This window comes from Puma concolor, chromosome D2, assembly GCF_028749965.1.
Source record: "Puma concolor isolate L17-30 chromosome D2, mPumCon1.1.hap2, whole genome shotgun sequence".
Taxonomy (NCBI): Eukaryota; Metazoa; Chordata; class Mammalia; order Carnivora; family Felidae; genus Puma; species Puma concolor.
The window spans coordinates 51,169,187-51,187,504 of NC_141677.1; the positions used below are offsets into that span (position 1 = coordinate 51,169,187).

General features: G+C 42.3%; 1 protein-coding gene across 3 annotated transcripts in view; it reads right to left on the bottom strand.

Annotated features, from left to right (window-relative positions):
* Nucleotides 1–18,318, bottom strand: part of SLC16A12 (solute carrier family 16 member 12) — an 80,798-nt gene that overhangs the window by 12,092 nt on the left and 50,388 nt on the right. The window contains exons 1-3 of one of the 3 annotated variants that reach the window (XM_086680339.1): nucleotides 17,064–18,163; nucleotides 11,143–11,393; nucleotides 1,096–1,199 (exon numbers count right to left, since the gene is read on the bottom strand). In XM_086680339.1, coding sequence (XP_086536465.1) covers nucleotides 1,096–1,199; nucleotides 11,143–11,252 — 214 coding nt within the window. In that variant the 5' untranslated portion in view covers nucleotides 11,253–11,393; nucleotides 17,064–18,163. Of the gene's footprint in view, nucleotides 1–1,095; nucleotides 1,200–11,142; nucleotides 11,394–16,289; nucleotides 17,038–17,063; nucleotides 18,164–18,318 lie in introns of those variants that run through there. The other 2 variants (XM_086680341.1, XM_086680340.1) reach the window with 2 other exon arrangements.

An 18,318-nucleotide genomic window follows, 5' to 3' on the forward strand; every position in this document is an offset into this window, starting at 1 on the left:
TAGTGGTTTGTTTTTTTAATACTAAGGATTCATTTAAATGAAATGATTAAATGGGTCTAGACTGCAAATAGATCATTCCAACTTGTCCCAATCTCAGAAACTCTCTAAGACATTCATTTAAGAACTTTGGTTTAAAACGTTCGAAAAGACGGGGCGCCTGGGTGGCGCAGTCGGTTAAGCGTCCGGCTTCAGCCAGGTCACGATCTCGCGGTCCGTGAGTTCGAGCCCCGCGTCGGGCTCTGGGCTGATGGCTCAGAGCCTGGAGCCTGTTTCCGATTCTGTGTCTCCCTCTCTCTCTGCCCCTCCCCCGTTCATGCTCTGTCTCTCTCTGTCCCAAAAATAAATAAAAACGTTGAAAAAAAAAATTAAAAAAAAAAATAAAACGTTCGAAAAGAAAAATCTCAAGACTAGCGTTCCTCTACGACATAGATGGATTGAGAGATTCCATGGATTTTGAGATGACTCTATATGTCCTCTGTAGTACCCTTGGGGTTTCCTGAATGAAATTATAGTGACGGTGAACGTGCTGATCACATGACTGTACCATCCTATCCTTCCCTCATACTTCTCTAAGAATGAAGGTTTACCCATGAAAAACAAAATCCATGAGCCACATTTTGAACCTCTGGGAAGGGAACAGAATAAGAACAAGATTTCTTGGCATTTGCTTAAGGAGATCATATAGGAATGGCTCATAGTGCGATCCAATGACCGTTTTCATGACTGGAGAATGAGGGACCATAGCATTTAGCAAAGAGAGGTCAAGCATATACTGTATGGTTAACTGTTTCCCAAATAAGGATGAGTCCTGTGAGGTCCAGCACCCTATCTCTATATGGGAGCACCAAATAGTATGTCTTTTTGAGAGTGTCAATCACCTGTTCTATCTGCCCTCAGTGAAGACCATTAATTCCAAGGGCAGGTCTGGTTGGGTTTGGCTGAAGGTAGGATCAGTCTTTTCTTTTTATATAGTCTTAGCCAACTTTTAGCAAAACCCTTCTATTCATAAAAAGCTGTTAAACAGAAGCAGTGGAAGGCCAGTGTCACGTACAGTTCAAGAGTAACCAATAATTGTCTAGCCCTGGTGATACTCACCACAGAGCATGGTCACACAGTCTACAATGGAATGGATCCAAGCTGTTTGTGCATAATCCTGAGTGAAGTATGTCTGGAACTCCACAAAAAAAATGGAAATACATCTGAAAAATACAGTGCAAGAATTTTATACAAAAAAAAAAAATGAATGAGCATGGATCAAAACCACAGTTTCAAATTCTGGTTCAGCTGGTTTAATTGGTTTTCAGTGGTACATTGCTGGACCATAGTAAGTAGGAAGTCAGAATGGCCCAATGGCTACGGAGCCACTCTAAAGGATGAGAAAGAATGTTCATCCACTAGAAGGGCTGCTGAAGCCAAGTGGATATGAGGATCACCGCTGTAGGGAAGGTTTTACGGGAAATATGGCAGGTCAAAAATATGGGTTCTTTTTTATCTTCATATTTCACCAACATCTGTGACTTCTAAGAGGTTGATACACAAGTTAAAATTTGACAATTAAGAATTATACATCTCTCAGGGTGCCTGGGTGGCTCAGCCAGTTAAGCATTCCACTCTTGATTTTGGCTCAGGTCACGATCTTACAATTCATGGGATCGGGTCCCATGTTGGGGCTTGGGATTCTTTCTGCCCATCCTCTGCTCTCTCTCTTTCTCTCTCTCTCAAAAAAAGGAGTTCTACATCTCCTCTCCCAGCAATTTCAGTTCTAGGTTTTAACAAAAGGTAATAATCAAATGATGATAATAATAGTAATAATAGATACACATAAAAGGATATATTTTAAAGAACTATTTATAAAGGCCAAATATTGTAACCAACCTATTTGCCCATCAATAAGGGACTGGCTAAGTAAATTTTGACATCAATAAAATGAAATATTTTTAGGTGTTAAAAAATGATGATTTGATATGTATTTATTGATTTGGGAAAAAATTCACAATACAATGTTAATTAAAACAAAGTAGTTTAGGGGCGCCTGGGTGGCGCAGTCGGTTGAGCGTCCGACTTCAGCCAGGTCACGATCTCGCGGTCCGTGAGTTTGAGCCCCGCGTCAGGCTCTGGGCTGATGGCTCAGAGCCTGGAGCCTGTTTCCGATTCTGTGTCTCCCTCTCTCTCTGCCCCTCCCCCGTTCATGCTCTGTCTCTCTCTGTCCCAAAAATAAACAAACGTTGAAAAAAAAAAATAAAAAAATAAAAATAAAACAAAGTAGTTTATATAGTAAAGGCTTATTTTGATAAAATCATAGTTCATATAAATAGAGAAAAAACCAAAAAAGTACCCAGTCATTATATGTGAATGGTGACATTATAAATAATCACGAGAGAGAGACAGACAGACAGACATACAGAGACAGAGAAACTTTACACTGAAAAATTAATTAGGAAAAAAAGATGTAAGTGATTTTAGAGCAATGATTTGTATCACTGTACAAGTTTGAATGAATGTCATACAGATTAGCAAGTTTCCCAATTCAGGGCAGGAGCTTCTAGTACTCGATTACAGCCAGGGAAGGATCAGGTCTTGGTGAGGATGAGATAGGAGGTCGTCTCTCTGGATAGGGCTACCGTCTAACCCATCATGCTTCAGCAGCCCGCAGTAACCTGTTATTTCTCTCCCCAGCCCTTTCCAGTTGCTGCTAGATGTGAAGGTGGGTGATGGAGAAAAAGAAGGAGGAGAATCAGGTAGAACCAGGACAACTGTGTTAGGCAGGGCCAGCTTTCCCAGCGTGCATCCTCTGCAATCGCACAGAATCTGGCACTCAGAAGCATAGAATTTCAGTTGTCACGGTCTTAAAATTTCTAACACGTTCATCTCTGAATTCATGTTTTGTAAGTAAAGTCCAAAGGAGCAACAGGGCATGCACGCGAGCAGAGGAGATACACGCACCACGTGTGTTTGCGACTCTCCGTCTTCCCATGGACACGTGTGGTATTAGACACATAAACTCTGGTAGACTCACAATGTGTGGGTGTTGGGTTAGACTCAGAGTGTGTGCAAGTTATGTTACATTGACAACTGAGTAAGCACGGGGGTAGGGGGAGGAAGGCTCTCACTCCTGAGAGAGGCCATGCTTTCCTTTCAAATCAGAACTTGTTTCAAATGCAGAAAGCAAGCAACAGTGTTCTAGGAAACACAAAGCACTGAGGATTCCTATATCCTCTCTGACTCAGGTTATGTCTCTGTATTTTACTAGCCAACCACTTACGCTGAAAATCATGACGTGGAGGAAAAAAGAAAGGTAGGGCTACCCACCATTCCTTTCCCTTTCCTTCTCTGTCTTCCCTTATTCATCAGGAAGTGGAAGATAGAGAATGTTGACAGAAAGTGAGTGCATCAAGAAACGAAGTGAAAACGGTGGAGGTTGTTTTGTTTTGTTTCGTTTTGGTTTTTGGTGCAGGGTTTCCCCTGTTCTGGTGAAAATGAAATACATACACGTGCCTGAGCTCCAGTGATTCTGCATGAGTTCAAGGCTCACGTTTGTGTTCAAAACTGGGATTGCAGGATGTAAAGACGAAAGGTAAACTCATGCTAGTAAGAACACCGAAGAGCAAATTAAAAAGTCCATGAAGAGGCACCTGGGGGGGGGGGCTCAGGTGGTTAAGCATCCGACTCTTGATTTCAGCTCAGGTCATGACCTCACAGTCTGTGAGACAGAGACCCACCTCGGGCTCTGCACTCGCAGCGCAGAGAGCGCTTGGGATTCTCTCTCTGCCTCTAAATTTGCCCCTTGCCCGTGTGTGCACATGCATGCTCTCTCCCTCTCTCTCTCTCTCTCTCAAAATAAATAAATAAATAAACTTAAAAGAGAAGAATAATTTCATAGACATCGCCTCATTATCAAAATAGTTAAGTGATCGTTAGCCTGGGTTTCTCGACCCAACTCCTACTGACATTTTGGCCATCATCTTTAACAAAGGCAACTCTTGGTTTTAGGGGTTGTCCTGTGTATCATACAGTGTTCGGTAGCATCCCTGGCCTCCACCCCCCAAATGTCTCCAAACATTGCCCACTGTCCCCTGGAGGTCAAAATCAGCCTGGTTGAGAACCACTGATCTAATCTATGGTCAGGTTTTATTCTACCTTATACATAGCTCTCAAATGCCTCCACAGCTCTCCGTTCCCCTTATCATTCATAATTCATGCCCATACCTCTCTCCTGGACTGCAGCCCAAACCCTCCTAACTCATCTCTCTGAATTCACACTTGGCTGCCTTCTGTACATTTTATATGCAATGGTCAGTGACCTTACTAGACCACGAAAGAGATCCTGATGCTTCAAACTCTTTAACATGACTTCTGAGACCCCGCAGGAGTTGACCCTTCTCGGTGTTTCCCCCAACCTACACCATGCATTCCTCATTTCAGCCAGACTGAACTTATTTCCATCACTTTCAACACACCACCCATACTTTTTCACACCTCTGAGCATTAAAGAGTTTTCTTCTTTTCTAGGCTGCTCTCTCAGCTGCCCTCATTCTTGTAGTCTAAAGATAGTAGTCAACTCCTCCAGGGGCACCTGGGTGGCTCAGTCGATTAAGCATCAGACTTCGGCTCAGGTCACGTTCTCACGGTTCAGGAGCTTCAGCCCCGCGTCGGGCTCTGTGCTGAGAGCTCGGAGCCTGGAGCCTGCTTCAGATTCTGGGGCTCCCTCTCTCTCTGCCCTCACCTGCTCATGCTCTGTCTCTCTCTCTCGCTCTCAAAAATAAACATTAATGGTCAACTCCTCCAGGAAGGCTTCCCTGACAACCTGAGTCTGGGCTTAATACCTCTCGTAAGTGTTTACATGACGTGCGGGACACCTACCACACTACAGGGATATGGCGATTCCCTTTGCGTTGGTTTGTATTCTCCACTAGACTGTTGCTCTGTCACAGCAAAGACCATGTCTGCACTGGCTCTCATATCATTACCTGGGTGTTCATTAAATATCGTTCAAGGTTCAAGGTATCGCAGGGAGGAAAGAAAGAAGGAAGGAAGGATTAGCGTTGGTAAAGAAGTGACTAGAAGCAAAGGAAGTAAAAAAGGTTGAACAGCAACTTCAAGGACATGAATGAGAAAGGGAAGAGGAAGACTGGAGGGTGGCTGACCAGGAACGTGGAGCCGGATAAGGTGAAGTAGAGATGTGAAGAATCTGAGTTCATAAGCTGGCAGAATGAAGTATCAGTAGGAGGAAGATCCCGAAGCTAGAGATGGGAAAGAACATGGGGTGACTAAGAAAAAAGGGTCCCAGATGATGAGAAGACATTTTGCGATGGTACGCCGGTCTCTTCTCTTCACTAAATCATTCTGAGGGATTTCATATTTGTGCGACTATGTTTGTCTCTTGTAACTTTTTTATCTTGTTTTATTGCTGTTTAGTTTTCTGATTGATGGTTTTCTTAACTGACCTGATTAGTCATATCAGTCAAACTTTAGGTATGCAAAGTTCAAAAATAATACCCAAGATTCTTATCTAACCATGTGAATAGGCTTGCCAGAGGCAAAATTTAATAACCATGAACATGCTTCTGATTGACTGCGACTTTCAAAAAACAAGGATCACTTCTTACTTGTTCTCAAAAGGGAAAAAAGTACTTTTCAAATGGTAAAGTTCCATGATTTATGGCTTCTAAACACAGGCATGACCTTAAAGAAAATAAATGTTATCGGGAGCACACGTGCTTCTCACTCCAGAAATAATTTTTATTGTCCTTTGGAAAATCTGTGCATCTGATGTGTCAAGAAAGCTGGGTCCTGATCGCTGATCCTCACACTGACTAACTGAGAGTTTGGATAAAGCTTCTTAATCTCTCAGAGTCTCTTTTCCTCATTTCTGAAATAAGCAGTTTGATCAGCACGACTGGATCAGTCATAATGCATTCATTAGATCATGCTCAGTAGCAAACAACTCCTAACATCCTTCAGTGGTTGATAGGCTCTGTTCCTAAGAATAAGGAAACAAAATTATCATGCAAGTATCATCCTTCAGTGGTTGATAAGCTCTGTTCCTAAGAATAAGGAAACAAAATTATCACGTAAGTGTCATCTGTATGAAATACCATTCTCAAAGATACTCTCCCTCAAGGGGCCAACATGCCTAGTATCTCCGTCTTGCCACTCTGCTATAAAATTCTTCTCAAGGCACCTGGCTGGCTCAGTTGATGGAGCATGCGACTCTTAACCTCGGGGTTGTGGGTTTGAGCCCCTTGTCGGGTGTAGAGATTTCTTAAAAAGAAAGAAAAATCTTGGGGCGCCTGGGTGGCTCAGTCGGTTGAGCATCCGACTTGGGCTCAGGTCTTGATCTCACGGTCCACGGGTTTGAGCCCTGTGTCAGGCTCTGTGCCGACAGTGCGGAGCCTGGAGCCTGCTGGGATTCTGTGTCTCCCTATCTCTCTGCCCACCTCCCACCCCCCACCCCACCACTTGAGCTCTCTCTCTCTCTGTCAAAAATCAATAAACATTAAAAAAAATTTTTTTTAAAGAAAAAATAATCTTAAAAAATAAAACTTCTTCTCTGGCTCCTATAGAGCTAGATGTTGACAACATCTGGTATTTGGGAAAGACGGTTCTCCAGTTGATGAAGTCATCCAGTGCATCAATGTGGAAGTGATCCACTGGCCAGTGTAGCCTAGTAGTTAAAAGCAGTCCTACTCACTACCCTTGTGACTCTGGACACATTATTCGACCTCTGTGTGTTGTTTCAAGGACTAAATGATTTAATAAATGAAAGGTGCTTGGAACAATGTTAACCAGCACAGAACAAGTACTCAGCTAACATTAGCTACTATTTATAGGAATTCAGCCATTGTTAAAAGAGCTCCCCAATTCCACAGGACTCTAGACATCTACTGAAACTAAGTTAATTTGGATCCAGAGGATGTCAAGAAAAATAGGTCTTTTTTTAATATAACTTTTTAAAAATATTTAATTTGAGGGGGGGGGAGCAGAGAGAGAGTAGGAGAGAAAGAATTCCAAGCAGACTCCATTCTGTCAGCACAGAGCCCAGTGTGAGGCTCGAACTCACAAACCATGAGATCATGGCCTGAGCTGAAATCAAGAGTCAGACACTTAACCAACTGAGCCACCCAGGTGCTCTTTTTTATAGAACTTTTGTTTTCCTTTTACTTTCTGATTTTTTTTTTTTTTGATGAGCATGTACTACTTTTATTTTTTATTTTATTTATTATTATTTTAATTTGAGAGAGAGTGAGTGGGGGAGAGGGGCAGAGGGAGAGAGAGAAAGAGAATCTTAAGCAGTCTCCAAGCTCAGTGCAGAATCTGACACAGGGCTCGATCCCACAACTCTGGGATCATGACCTGAGCTGAAATCAAGAGTCAGACACTCAACTGACTGAGCCACCCAGGTGCCCTGAGAAAAGTTAGGTCTTACAGCTGGAGGTTTTCTTTGAACATTCAAATCAAGTATTGCTTTTTCAACCATCAACTCCAACTCAAGCTGTCAGTTCACAAACAGAATGTCAGATAATTTCACGATGAAATGTGATTCTTGAAATAGAGAATGTGTTTGGTAATAAGATATCTTGAGGCAAAAAATAAGTACTCAACACACATTAATGAACAGAGAGTATAAATAAATGAGAATGACGGCTTTAATAGCCTAGACAACTTCGAGCTTTATGTAAACTTTACGTGTAAGGCAGCATCATCAGTTACAAGGCAAGAGTTGAAAGTTGATTTTAAAGTGGTCTCGATCATGACTGTATGGAGCATTGTTTGTAAATCAAAACCCAGGGAACAATATAAGTCCTTCAATCAAAATGTGTTAAATAAATTATGCACACATCCTTGTGATGGAATCTTAAGCTGTTATTTTTCAGTGAGGTAGAGCTGTATGTGCTGAATATGGAAATACTTCCAAGAGATATTATTAAGCAAAAAATAATAAGTTCAAAACAGTGTGTACAGTATGATCCTATTGGTGTCAAGGAAAAGAATAATAATATGCTTTACAGATGGATGTAAGGTTCTTAAATTGGGGGGGGGGGCACGCCTGAAGAAGCTAATAACAAGGTTAACTTTGGGCAGTGAAACTGACATTCAGGAAGCGATGAGAAAAAGACTATTTTATGCATCTCTGTATTGTTCAAATTTTTAGCACCTGGAAGTATGGTTTAATTTTTAAGTACACAGTTTAAACAGGGAAAAAAAGACTTAATTGCACAATAGAATAGGCACTGATCCTCTGAATTGACAAATCACCCTAGGGGCCGCTTTCCTTGGCCCTATCTCCAGTCCTATTGGCTGCTGCCTGTTCACGACACTGAGTTCCAATGCTGGCCGTGCCTTTGCACTTTTCTCCTCTAAACTTAATTCGGCTCAGCTATGCCCCTCTCAGCCTCTCCCATTAACCTCTGAGAACAGGTCTTTGCTATCTGCCACAACGCTCTTCTGGTTTCTGGCTAAACCCTTAGCAGTTCAGGAAGGGGGACTGCCCACCGTTATCACAAAGTGAGGAAAGCAGATAAAGTACATGCACCTAATGCAGCTTGAAACCTCTCTCCTCTCATTTCCTCCTGGCCAAATACTATCCACTCTTCAAGACTTCACTCCAGGGACAACGTCTCTTGAAAGCTGTCCTGAACTCCCAGATCGGAATTAACCCCTCTCTCACCAGCGTTATTTTACACGCTGTTTTTATCCAATGTATACTTAGCCCATTTGGATTTGTATTTCAGTTATTTGTGCCCGCGCCTACCAGGCGGTGTTCCAGCATCTCTGTATTTTTGGAAAACACCTAGATAGAGCATTGTCCTCAATGAACGTATAGCTAGATATTAGGGAACTTGATTTCCGTTAACTTGAAGTTGAAAACTTAAAGATACAACCGAAAAAAATATGCAAGATTTTCAGCCTTGGGTGACAGTCATGGGTTCCACAGCAATTCCACTGTGATTGAGAAAAAAAAAAAATGAGATTCAATGTCCTGCCAAACAAGACAAGCCATATAAGATGCCAATGAGCATAAAAGACCATCAAGAAATCAGTGTCCTTGAGGTAAGTCCTCAATTTTCTACAGACACCTGCCCCAAGTCACTTCCATAGTTTCAGAGTACAACACTCAAACAATCCAGATGTCTCCAAGCCTTAATGTGCAGTTGTTTGTACATGAATTGGGGTGACAACTAACATGACTAATTGCCAACAGGACAAGGAGGGTAGAGAGCCTCCGTTAGAAGAATTTAGAAACAGCCGTCCCCTGGCACCATGACTTCTCATCACTGGTGTGACAACCATATGGAGATTAGGAAGTAAGATCTTAAGACAACGATTCCATCACCAAGGCAATTTTTAGAAAACCTACGTCTGGTGATCCCACACTGTTCTACAGGATAAGGTGCAGAGTGTTTCAGGGGACAAGGAACTGGCCACAGAACTTCCTCAAAGTGCCTACATCTTAGAGCAGAACAAAGGTGAAGACTGAAGTAGTCACTTCTCACAATGAAAAGGCACTAACAGAGGATATGTGTGTGAATATATACATGTGTATGGAAGATGGGGCAGATACGGTGCATGTGTGAGAAATAATGAGGTAGGAAGATAATCTGGTTTGTGTTGGAAAGAGTTGGTGGATTATATGCGCACATGCAATGGCAAGTAAACAAGACAAGAAGTAAAAAAGACTAGAAATCCAGTCCAGTTCTGTCCCACTAGACCAAAACTGTAGGTAAGTTACTTAACCTACATTAGCACCAGTGTCCTAATCTATTCGTGGGGATATATAAAACTATTCCATCTAAGAAGGGTCATGAGGGGCGCCTGGGTGGCTCAGTTGGTTAAGCGTCCAACTTCGGCTCAGGTCATGATCTCACGGTTCGTGAGTTCAAGCCCCGCATCGGGCTCTGTGCTGATGGCTCAGAGCCTGGCGCCTGTTTCAGATTCTGTGTCTTCCTCTCTCTCTCTCTGACCCTCCCCCATTCATGCTCTCTCTCTGTCTCAAAAATAAATAAACGTTAAAATAAATAAATAAATAAATAAATAAATAAATAAATAAATAAATAAAAGGGGTCACGAAGACTCCACTACCTCCTTATAAAGATATCAACCTCCTTATAAAGCACTGAAGTCAGTTCCAGAACTTTTCCATGTTGGAAATGATGGGAGCTTCCACATGTAAGAACCAAAAGATTCCTTTTTAACTCTATGACTCCTCACACCCACAACACAAGACCCATGATAGAGATGGAAAAAAAAAAAAAAAACAGACCCAATACCATATTATGTTAAACAAATCTATAGGTTTCTATGATACATAATCAACCAACTCTTATTTTACCAAACACAAAGAGCCTGCTTATTTCCTGCGTTATGTATTTGTTACTGATGCTTTTATTGATGATGTCATCAAATAAAGTTTTCAGGGCAAATTACGTTCGGCCACTGCTAAGAGTGTGTTGCCAGAGAAGAGTAAAGAGTTCTACTTCAATGAAGGCATAAGTAGACGGAAGAGCTAGCACATGCAGACCTCAAGCATACATTTACTCCAAATATAAGTGAGATGAATGAGTCCCAATGTACATGGGTTTAACTTAAGCATATTCAACAATAGGGCCTTGGATAAAAGAACGAGGAGAAATGAACAAGAATGAGAGAAGCCTGTACTTTCGCTGTTACTTTCCTTCAACCTAGAACTTAGCCTCCAGCCAAATGTAAAAGGAAGCAGAAGAATTTAAATTCTAGGTATTAAGCTTTCCAACAGCTCAGTATCTGGTGAGCCAAGAGGTTTTCAAGGATTGTTTTGACCTTATGTATTTTTCTTTTCTGAGATGAGCTGTTTACGAAAACAAACGGCTGGAATAGCCACAACATTTAGTCTAAAAATGTCCTCACATTTCAGGTGTATGTGCCAGATATTATAGAAGACACCACTATCCAGGACTTTCAGGTATTAGAAAATCACATTCCTCGCAAAGAAAAAGATATCCAAGCAAAGGAAATGCGCGCGCACACACACACACACACACACACACACCCTGTACATATACACAGATATTTTCACAATGAGAGGTTCAGAAATAGAACGAAGCAGACTTAGAAGAAAAGACAAGCCAGATCATCTTAATAAATCTAGAAGAAAATCCCACCTACCTGGTGACTGCCCGAGTACAGATGGTAACAAGGAAACAGCCAGCCACAATCATCCAGCCCCAGCCTCCATCTGGAGGAGAGGTAGACCGAACTCGGTTTCTTCTTGCCATGGCCTCAGCTCTTTTTTTCCTCTTTTTCGAGTTACTTCAATAGCCCAGTTGTGATCCTGGAAGAGGTCTGCTGTCCAGTGACTTCCTGTTGGCATTCAAGACTGGCACAGACTGCTACCTGGCACACGGGTTACTGGCCATCTGAAACCAAAAACCAGGACATATTTATATTTTATGGTCATATCCAAAGGCTGATTTTTCACTTGACAGAAATGATCATTCTTTTCCTGTTAAATACGGTTATTTGTAGCTATGGATCCTGGACTGGGGCAAAGGCCATTAGCTGTCCTTGATACCCCTTCTCCTTCTGTTTAATAAGAGATCCTCCTAAATTTTAGCCAAATCCATGTCCGCCCAGTTTGATACCGTATTTCCTAACCTCTCTTGAAGGTGGATGTGGCAACATGGTTTAGCCTATTTTTTTTTTTAATTTTTAAATTTTATTTAAATACAAGTTAGTTAACATACAGTGTACTAATGATTTCAGGAGTAGAAGTTAGTGATTCATCACTTACACGTAACGCTCAGTGCTCATCCCAAGAAGTGCCCTCCTTAATGCCCATCACCCATTTAGCCCAATCCCTGCCCAATACCCCTCCAGCCACCTTCAGTTTGTTCTCTGTATTTTTTTTAATTTTTTAATGTTTTATTTATTTTTGAGAGACAGACAAACAGATTGTGAGTGGGGGAGGGGCAGAGAGAGGGAGACACAGAACCCGAAGCAGGCACCAGGCTCTGAGCTGTCAGCACAGAGCCCGACGCGGGGCTCGAACTCACAAATAGTGAGATCATGACCTGAGCCAAAGTCGGACGCTTAACCGACTGAACCACCCAGGCGCCCCTGTTCTCTGTATTTAAGAGTCTCTTATAATTTGCCTCCCTTTCTGTTTTTAATCTTATTTTTCCTTTCCTTCCCCTATGTTCATCTGTTTTGTTTCTTTAACTTCACATGAGTGAAATCATATATTTGTCTTTCTGTGATTTATTCAGCTTAGCTTAATACACTCTATTTCCATCCACATTATTGCAAATGGCAGATTTCACTCTTTTTTATCACAGAGTAATATTCCATTGTGTGTGTGTGTATACACATATATATACACATACACACACACACACACACATATATATATACACACACACACACATACATACACACCACATCTTCTTTATAACATGGTTTAGTCTAAATGAAAGGGATGCAAGGAAAAATAATATGCCATTTCTGGCTCATGAGCTCAAAGGCCAAGGCACTTTCCCAGGACTTTCACCACTCCCTTTCCATAGACTGGAGCATGGATGTAAGGGTGAAGACAGCTATGCCCACACACACCAGGACAGCGCCCTGGGGGCTGGACAGCTATGGGGTGGAAGGAGCCTGGGTCCCTAGATGATGGTGGAGAAGGGTTGCCTCTCTAGCTCTGGACTACACATAGCTTTGCACAGCTACACAAAATACCAAAACGCTTCAACTTTATTTGAGCCTCTGTATTTTCAGTCTCTCTGTTACAACAGCTTAGACCACGTACCTAATTATTACACTGAATGAGTCTGATAGTAACTTCTTTGGCATTTCTGACTGGTGATGCTGTAATTTTTATTTTTTAATGAAAAATTTTTTGTCAATGCTGTATTTTGTAAGTGTGTAATTAAAGCAAGAAGAGAATGGCAAATAAATGAAACAGAATAGAGAGTCCAGCAGCAAGTATATAATAACTCAATATAGCTAAATAAGGTAGCAAAGATTAGTGGAGAAAAAAAGGATTACTCACTGTATCATATTACACCTCTCCCTCTAGTTCTAAACCTACTAGATAGGTCAGAGTTTAAAAAAATTTTTTTTTAACGTTTATTTATTTTTGAGACAGAGAGAGACAGAGCATGAACAGGGGAGGAGCAGAGAGAGAGGGAGACACAGAATCTGAAACAGGCTCCAGGCTCTGAGTTGTCAGTGCAGAGCCCGACGCGGGGCTCGAACTCATGGACCGTGAGATCATGACCTGAGCCGAAGTCAGACGCTTAACCGACCAAGCCACCCAGGCGCCCCTAGATAGGTCAGAGTTAAATGTAAAAAAAAAAAAAAAAAAAAAAAAAAAGGATAAAGAAATCATTAAAAATCTAGGTGAAAATAGAGGCAAATATTTATCTGATCTCTAGATAGGAGAAGGGCCCCTTGAGATGTAAAGTAACGTAACAAACCAAGGGAAAATTTGGTTGATTTGTCTAAATTAAAATTTAACCTTTCCTACATATCAAAACGTGTAATAAATAAAACCAGATGATAAACCACAGACTTGGGAAAAAGATAGCAATACGTGGTTCAAAAAGTAATGGCTGCAACATTAATTCAATCAACTACCAGCACTCACTGTGTACCATCCGCCAGGCAGTATTTAGGGCACTGGAAATCCTATGGCGGGCAGACTCTACCGTACCCCTATGGTCCCTCCTCCTGTGTTCGTGACTTTGTATCATCCCTCCCCTTGAGTGTGGGTGGGACCCGTGACTTGCTCCTAACCAGAGTAGGGCACAGGTGACTGGACAGGAATCCCACGATGATGGCATCCTGTGTAAGGCTCAGTCATGCTAGAAATGAAAGCTCTCATTCTCCTGCTTGCCTTGAAGAGCCAGCTGCTACACTGCACACTGCCTATGGAGAGGGCCACGTGGAAGGGACTGTGGCCAGCCTGCTGGGAGCTGAGGACGGCCTCCAGGAGACAGCAGAAAACTGAAGTTCTCAGTACTACAACAGAAAGGAAGCAGATTCTGCCAACATCCTAAGTGATCTTGGAAGCCGACTTCTTTTCCTCTATTCCTCTATTCCTCAACTGAGCCTCTAGTTGAGAACACAGACTGGCTGACATTTTGACTGCGGCCTGTGACACCCTGAGCTGAGGACCCCGTTAAGCTGTCCTGGATTCTGGCCTCACAGGAACGGTGATGTAAGGTGTTTCTCAGGGTATTTTTTAGTATATTAAACAGACTTCTTAAATTACCATTAGGGATGAATTATTTAAGAGACGAAAATAAGAGTTTTGACAGGACAGATCCATTTTCCACTGGACTGAGCAAATCACTCAGTGGTCGGTACGATTGTATCATGGTCACCAGAAGAAATCTGAAATAATATTAATTCAATGCAACACCATTTCAAATATGGCGAAGCCCGCATTGTTTGGAACACGGGCTATGTACCACTTGGTAAATGATGGGCAAATCAAACTATTAAGATATCTTTTACTTTAAAACCACAATTTTTGAAGGAAACGGCTCATGGTAGAACCTTACAGGTGTGCCTCTTTAAAGCCACCCGAACAAACTGGTGGCCTGTGAGTTCACGGTGAATGGGATCAGTTCCCTTATAAAAGGGGCCCTGAGAGCTCCTTTACCCCTTCTGCCATATGAGGACACAGCTTAAAGAAGTCTGTCTAGGAACCAGGAGACAGGCTCTCACCCAACACCAATCCTGCCAGCACCTTGATCTTGAACCTCCCACCTCCAGAACTGTGAGAAATAAAGGTCTGTCAACCACCCAGTCTGTGGTAGTTTTGTTACAGTCGCCCAAATGGACCAAGACACCTAAAACTTTAGATTTCCAAACCCTCTTGAAAAATTGGAAGTGCTAAAGATACCGAGCTGGCATTCCTTTGTTGAAGCTATCAGAGGGAGTCAAGTACCAGCACATTCCTGGATAAGGCCCGTATTCCCCACGTCACCCTGTCCCTGACCTCCTGTATCGCCCAGCCCTGCCGTTTCACTCGTATACGACACCTGACAGGCTCCTGCAACAGATTTTGAACGTCTGCCTGTACCACATTGCCATAACTCCAAGTTTCTTGAACAGCCACATGTGGGTCACATTTATGGGATACTTTTCGTCCAGCACATCTCTCTCTCACAATTTTTTTTTAATTTTTTTTTTTTTTCAACGTTTATTTTATTTTTGGGACAGAGAGAGACAGAGCATGAACAGGGGAGGGGCAGAGAGAGAGGGAGACACAGAATTGGAAACAGGCTCCAGGCTCTGAGCCATCAGCCCAGAGCCTGACGCGGGGCTCGAACTCACGGACCGCGAGATCGTGACCTGGCTGAAGTCGGACGCTTAACCGACTGCGCCACCCAGGCGCCCCTCTCTCTCACAATTTTAATGGGACTAGCATTTGAAGTTCTGCCCACACCTGCACACACACAACAAAATAACTCACTGCTTAGACATAATGAGGTGGCAAGTGTCATGAAATGACAGAATCAATTGTATGAGTCAAAAAGCCAAACTCAGAAACCTCTGCCTTGGTTCGGTCCTAGCCTCTTCATAGGTTTTCCCATTAAAATAACCCCAAGGGTAAGCTGTGTTCCAATTTAAGACTATACATCCACGAACCCATAAACGTAAGGACCATCCCCAGTCAGTGCTGCCCAGTGCTGTTCAAAAATGCTCAAACAGGGATGCCTGGGTGACTCAGTAGGTTGAGCATCCAACTTCACCTCAGGTCATGATCTCACTGTTCTAGAGTTCGAGCCCCACGTTGGGCTCTGTGCTGACAGCTCAGAGCCTGGAGCCTGTTTTGGATTCTGTGTCTCCCTCTCTCTCTGCCCCTCTCCTGCTCTCTTTCTCTCTCTCTCTCTCTCTCAAAAATAAATAAACATTAAAAAATTAAAAAATAGAATGCCCAAGGAGGCAGTATAATACAGCGCGATAGATCAGGAATTAAAAAGTTGTTCAAATTCTTTGAACAGTCATCTCATTGCTGGGAAGTTATCCTAAGAAAACAATTTAAGAGAAGATGGACACTATGGGTGAAAAATAATAGTTGCATTATGAATAATATATAAAACAGAAACAACTTAAGTGCTCAACAACTGGGAAGTGTTCAAGAGCTATGACACAAGCAACAAATGGAACAGTATCCACCCCTTTAAAACCATAAACAAGAAGATAATATTGTAATATGGGAAAACATTTATGATGCAATGGTAAGGCAAAAAGCAGCCACTAATATTGTGTGTGCATTGGGAAGGAAGCGATATGAAACTCACGTAAAAGTTGTATATTCGTAACTGTCACAAAGAGTAGGAAGACTGTGCCAGAAGGAATGCAGTTGGAAACACTATGCAGAAAAGTATACAGCCAGTATGACTGTTATGATTCATTTTCAAAACTGTATTTGATACCATTTTATATATAGTTTTCTTAGGTAATTCAGATCCACTCCTGCACCGTGGACATGCGCACGAAAATTTTCTTTGCATAGTTTCTCGAGGACTAGAAAGAACTGTATCATTTATTGATGCAACACAATGAAACTTAGGTGATTGTTCAGTAGAAGATATGATGTAGGTAACAAGGCCTGGCAAAAGAAAATGTTCTGTTTCATTACAAAAATATTAAGCATCATTAACTTTTACTTCGCCTCTGCGGTCTCCGTTTGTTTCAGCCGAGCAGCTTCTCCCTGGCATTCCCACAATCTAGGAGTTAAGGACCAACTTGAGAGGATCTCTCAAAAGATACAATTGCATGAATCCAAATTAAAGAGGGGAGTAACCCTCCCAAGCAGCGCCGAGCTGACAGCACAGCGAACAGAGGTCTGTTGTTAAGTTAAAGTCAACCTGGGTAACACCACAGACCCAGGAACATTCTCACGGGGTTCCAGGGTGGGGAGAAACAGCTCTGAAAGCATCAGTGCGCAGTCCTATGATTAATCAGTCCTCTTGAGCAGGCACACGTGAGCCTCCCAAGCCTCAGAGCTGGGCACTGTCTTCTCCCCTTCACCGTGATGATGCTGAAGCGCCCAGAGAAGAGAAGGGACTCACCTGGCAGCGCTATGCGGAGATGCAGGTGGAGACGCGTGGTCTGGCGGATTTTGGACGGTGCACCTGCCCATCCACCCTCCAGATTTCAGAGCGGCTATTGGGCATTTCTTTCAACAAGCCGTGCAAATAATGGTGAAGGCTGAACACCCATTCATGTGAGTGCTCATGACGAAAGAAAGGGGAGGGAGGCCACAGGTTAATAACACAAGGGTATACTGCCCAAAAAATAACTCGTGTTTCTTTCAAAACATGTCACTTACTAGATTTATACGCCTTCAGAAGAGCACAAGTTAGACCAGGCTAACCTAGTTTCATAGAGACTTTGGAGCAACCTGCAGGTCCCCTACAGTATTAGTCTGCACATTCTTATAAATAATTAACTGGCCCGATACGGCACAAATATAATGAAAAAGTCCTTTACTGAGTTAACAGTATACCTAAAACAGTATGCAAAGGAAGCATGTTACCATCACGTAGTTCGTCATTTTACTAATCAGCCTCCAATTTATTTCATTTTGACGTCCAACCACTGAAATATAATTGCATTCTGCATCTCATTCTGGTTTCAGAAAAATCTTTTTGGAACAAAAGAGGCTCCATATTATGATGTCCCACTAAGATTACTCCTTCACAGTACAAATTAGGCTATATGCTCAATTTCACTTCATCCTCCTTGCTTTCAAAAATCTAGACATTTGCAAAGAATTCTTGCCAATGGTCCATAACTTTCCAATATAGCACTACATTTTGGGGGCAAATCTTTCATGTTGCCTTCAGTAAAGTTTTCTGAAGTGATCTCCTGTCAGAAGACCCACATATTTCTTACAGTCAGGACACTGCTAGAGAAAAGTCCACAGTGGTCCTGGAACCACTCATTTTGTTAGGCTCCCAACATGGTCTATTATTCTTTCCTTCCTCCATTCCCTTCTATGTCCAGTGCCTTAACCTTCATCAAGTACGCTTCTTTATTAATCGCTTTGCAGCCACAAAACAGATAAGGGTGTGTGGGAGAAAGATATCAAGAGCAGGAATCAAGACCATTGGGTCCAACTGATACTACTTAGTAATGACCCTGTGCAAATCACCTCCTCTCTGCTACCATTTCCTGATCTATAAAACCAGGGAGTTGAATTACTGATGTTTCAAACCAGGTGACTGATTATTTTTTTTTTTTTAATTTTTTTTCAACGTTTTATTTTTTTATTTTTGGGACAGAGAGAGAGACAGAGCATGAACGGGGGAGGGGCAGAGAGAG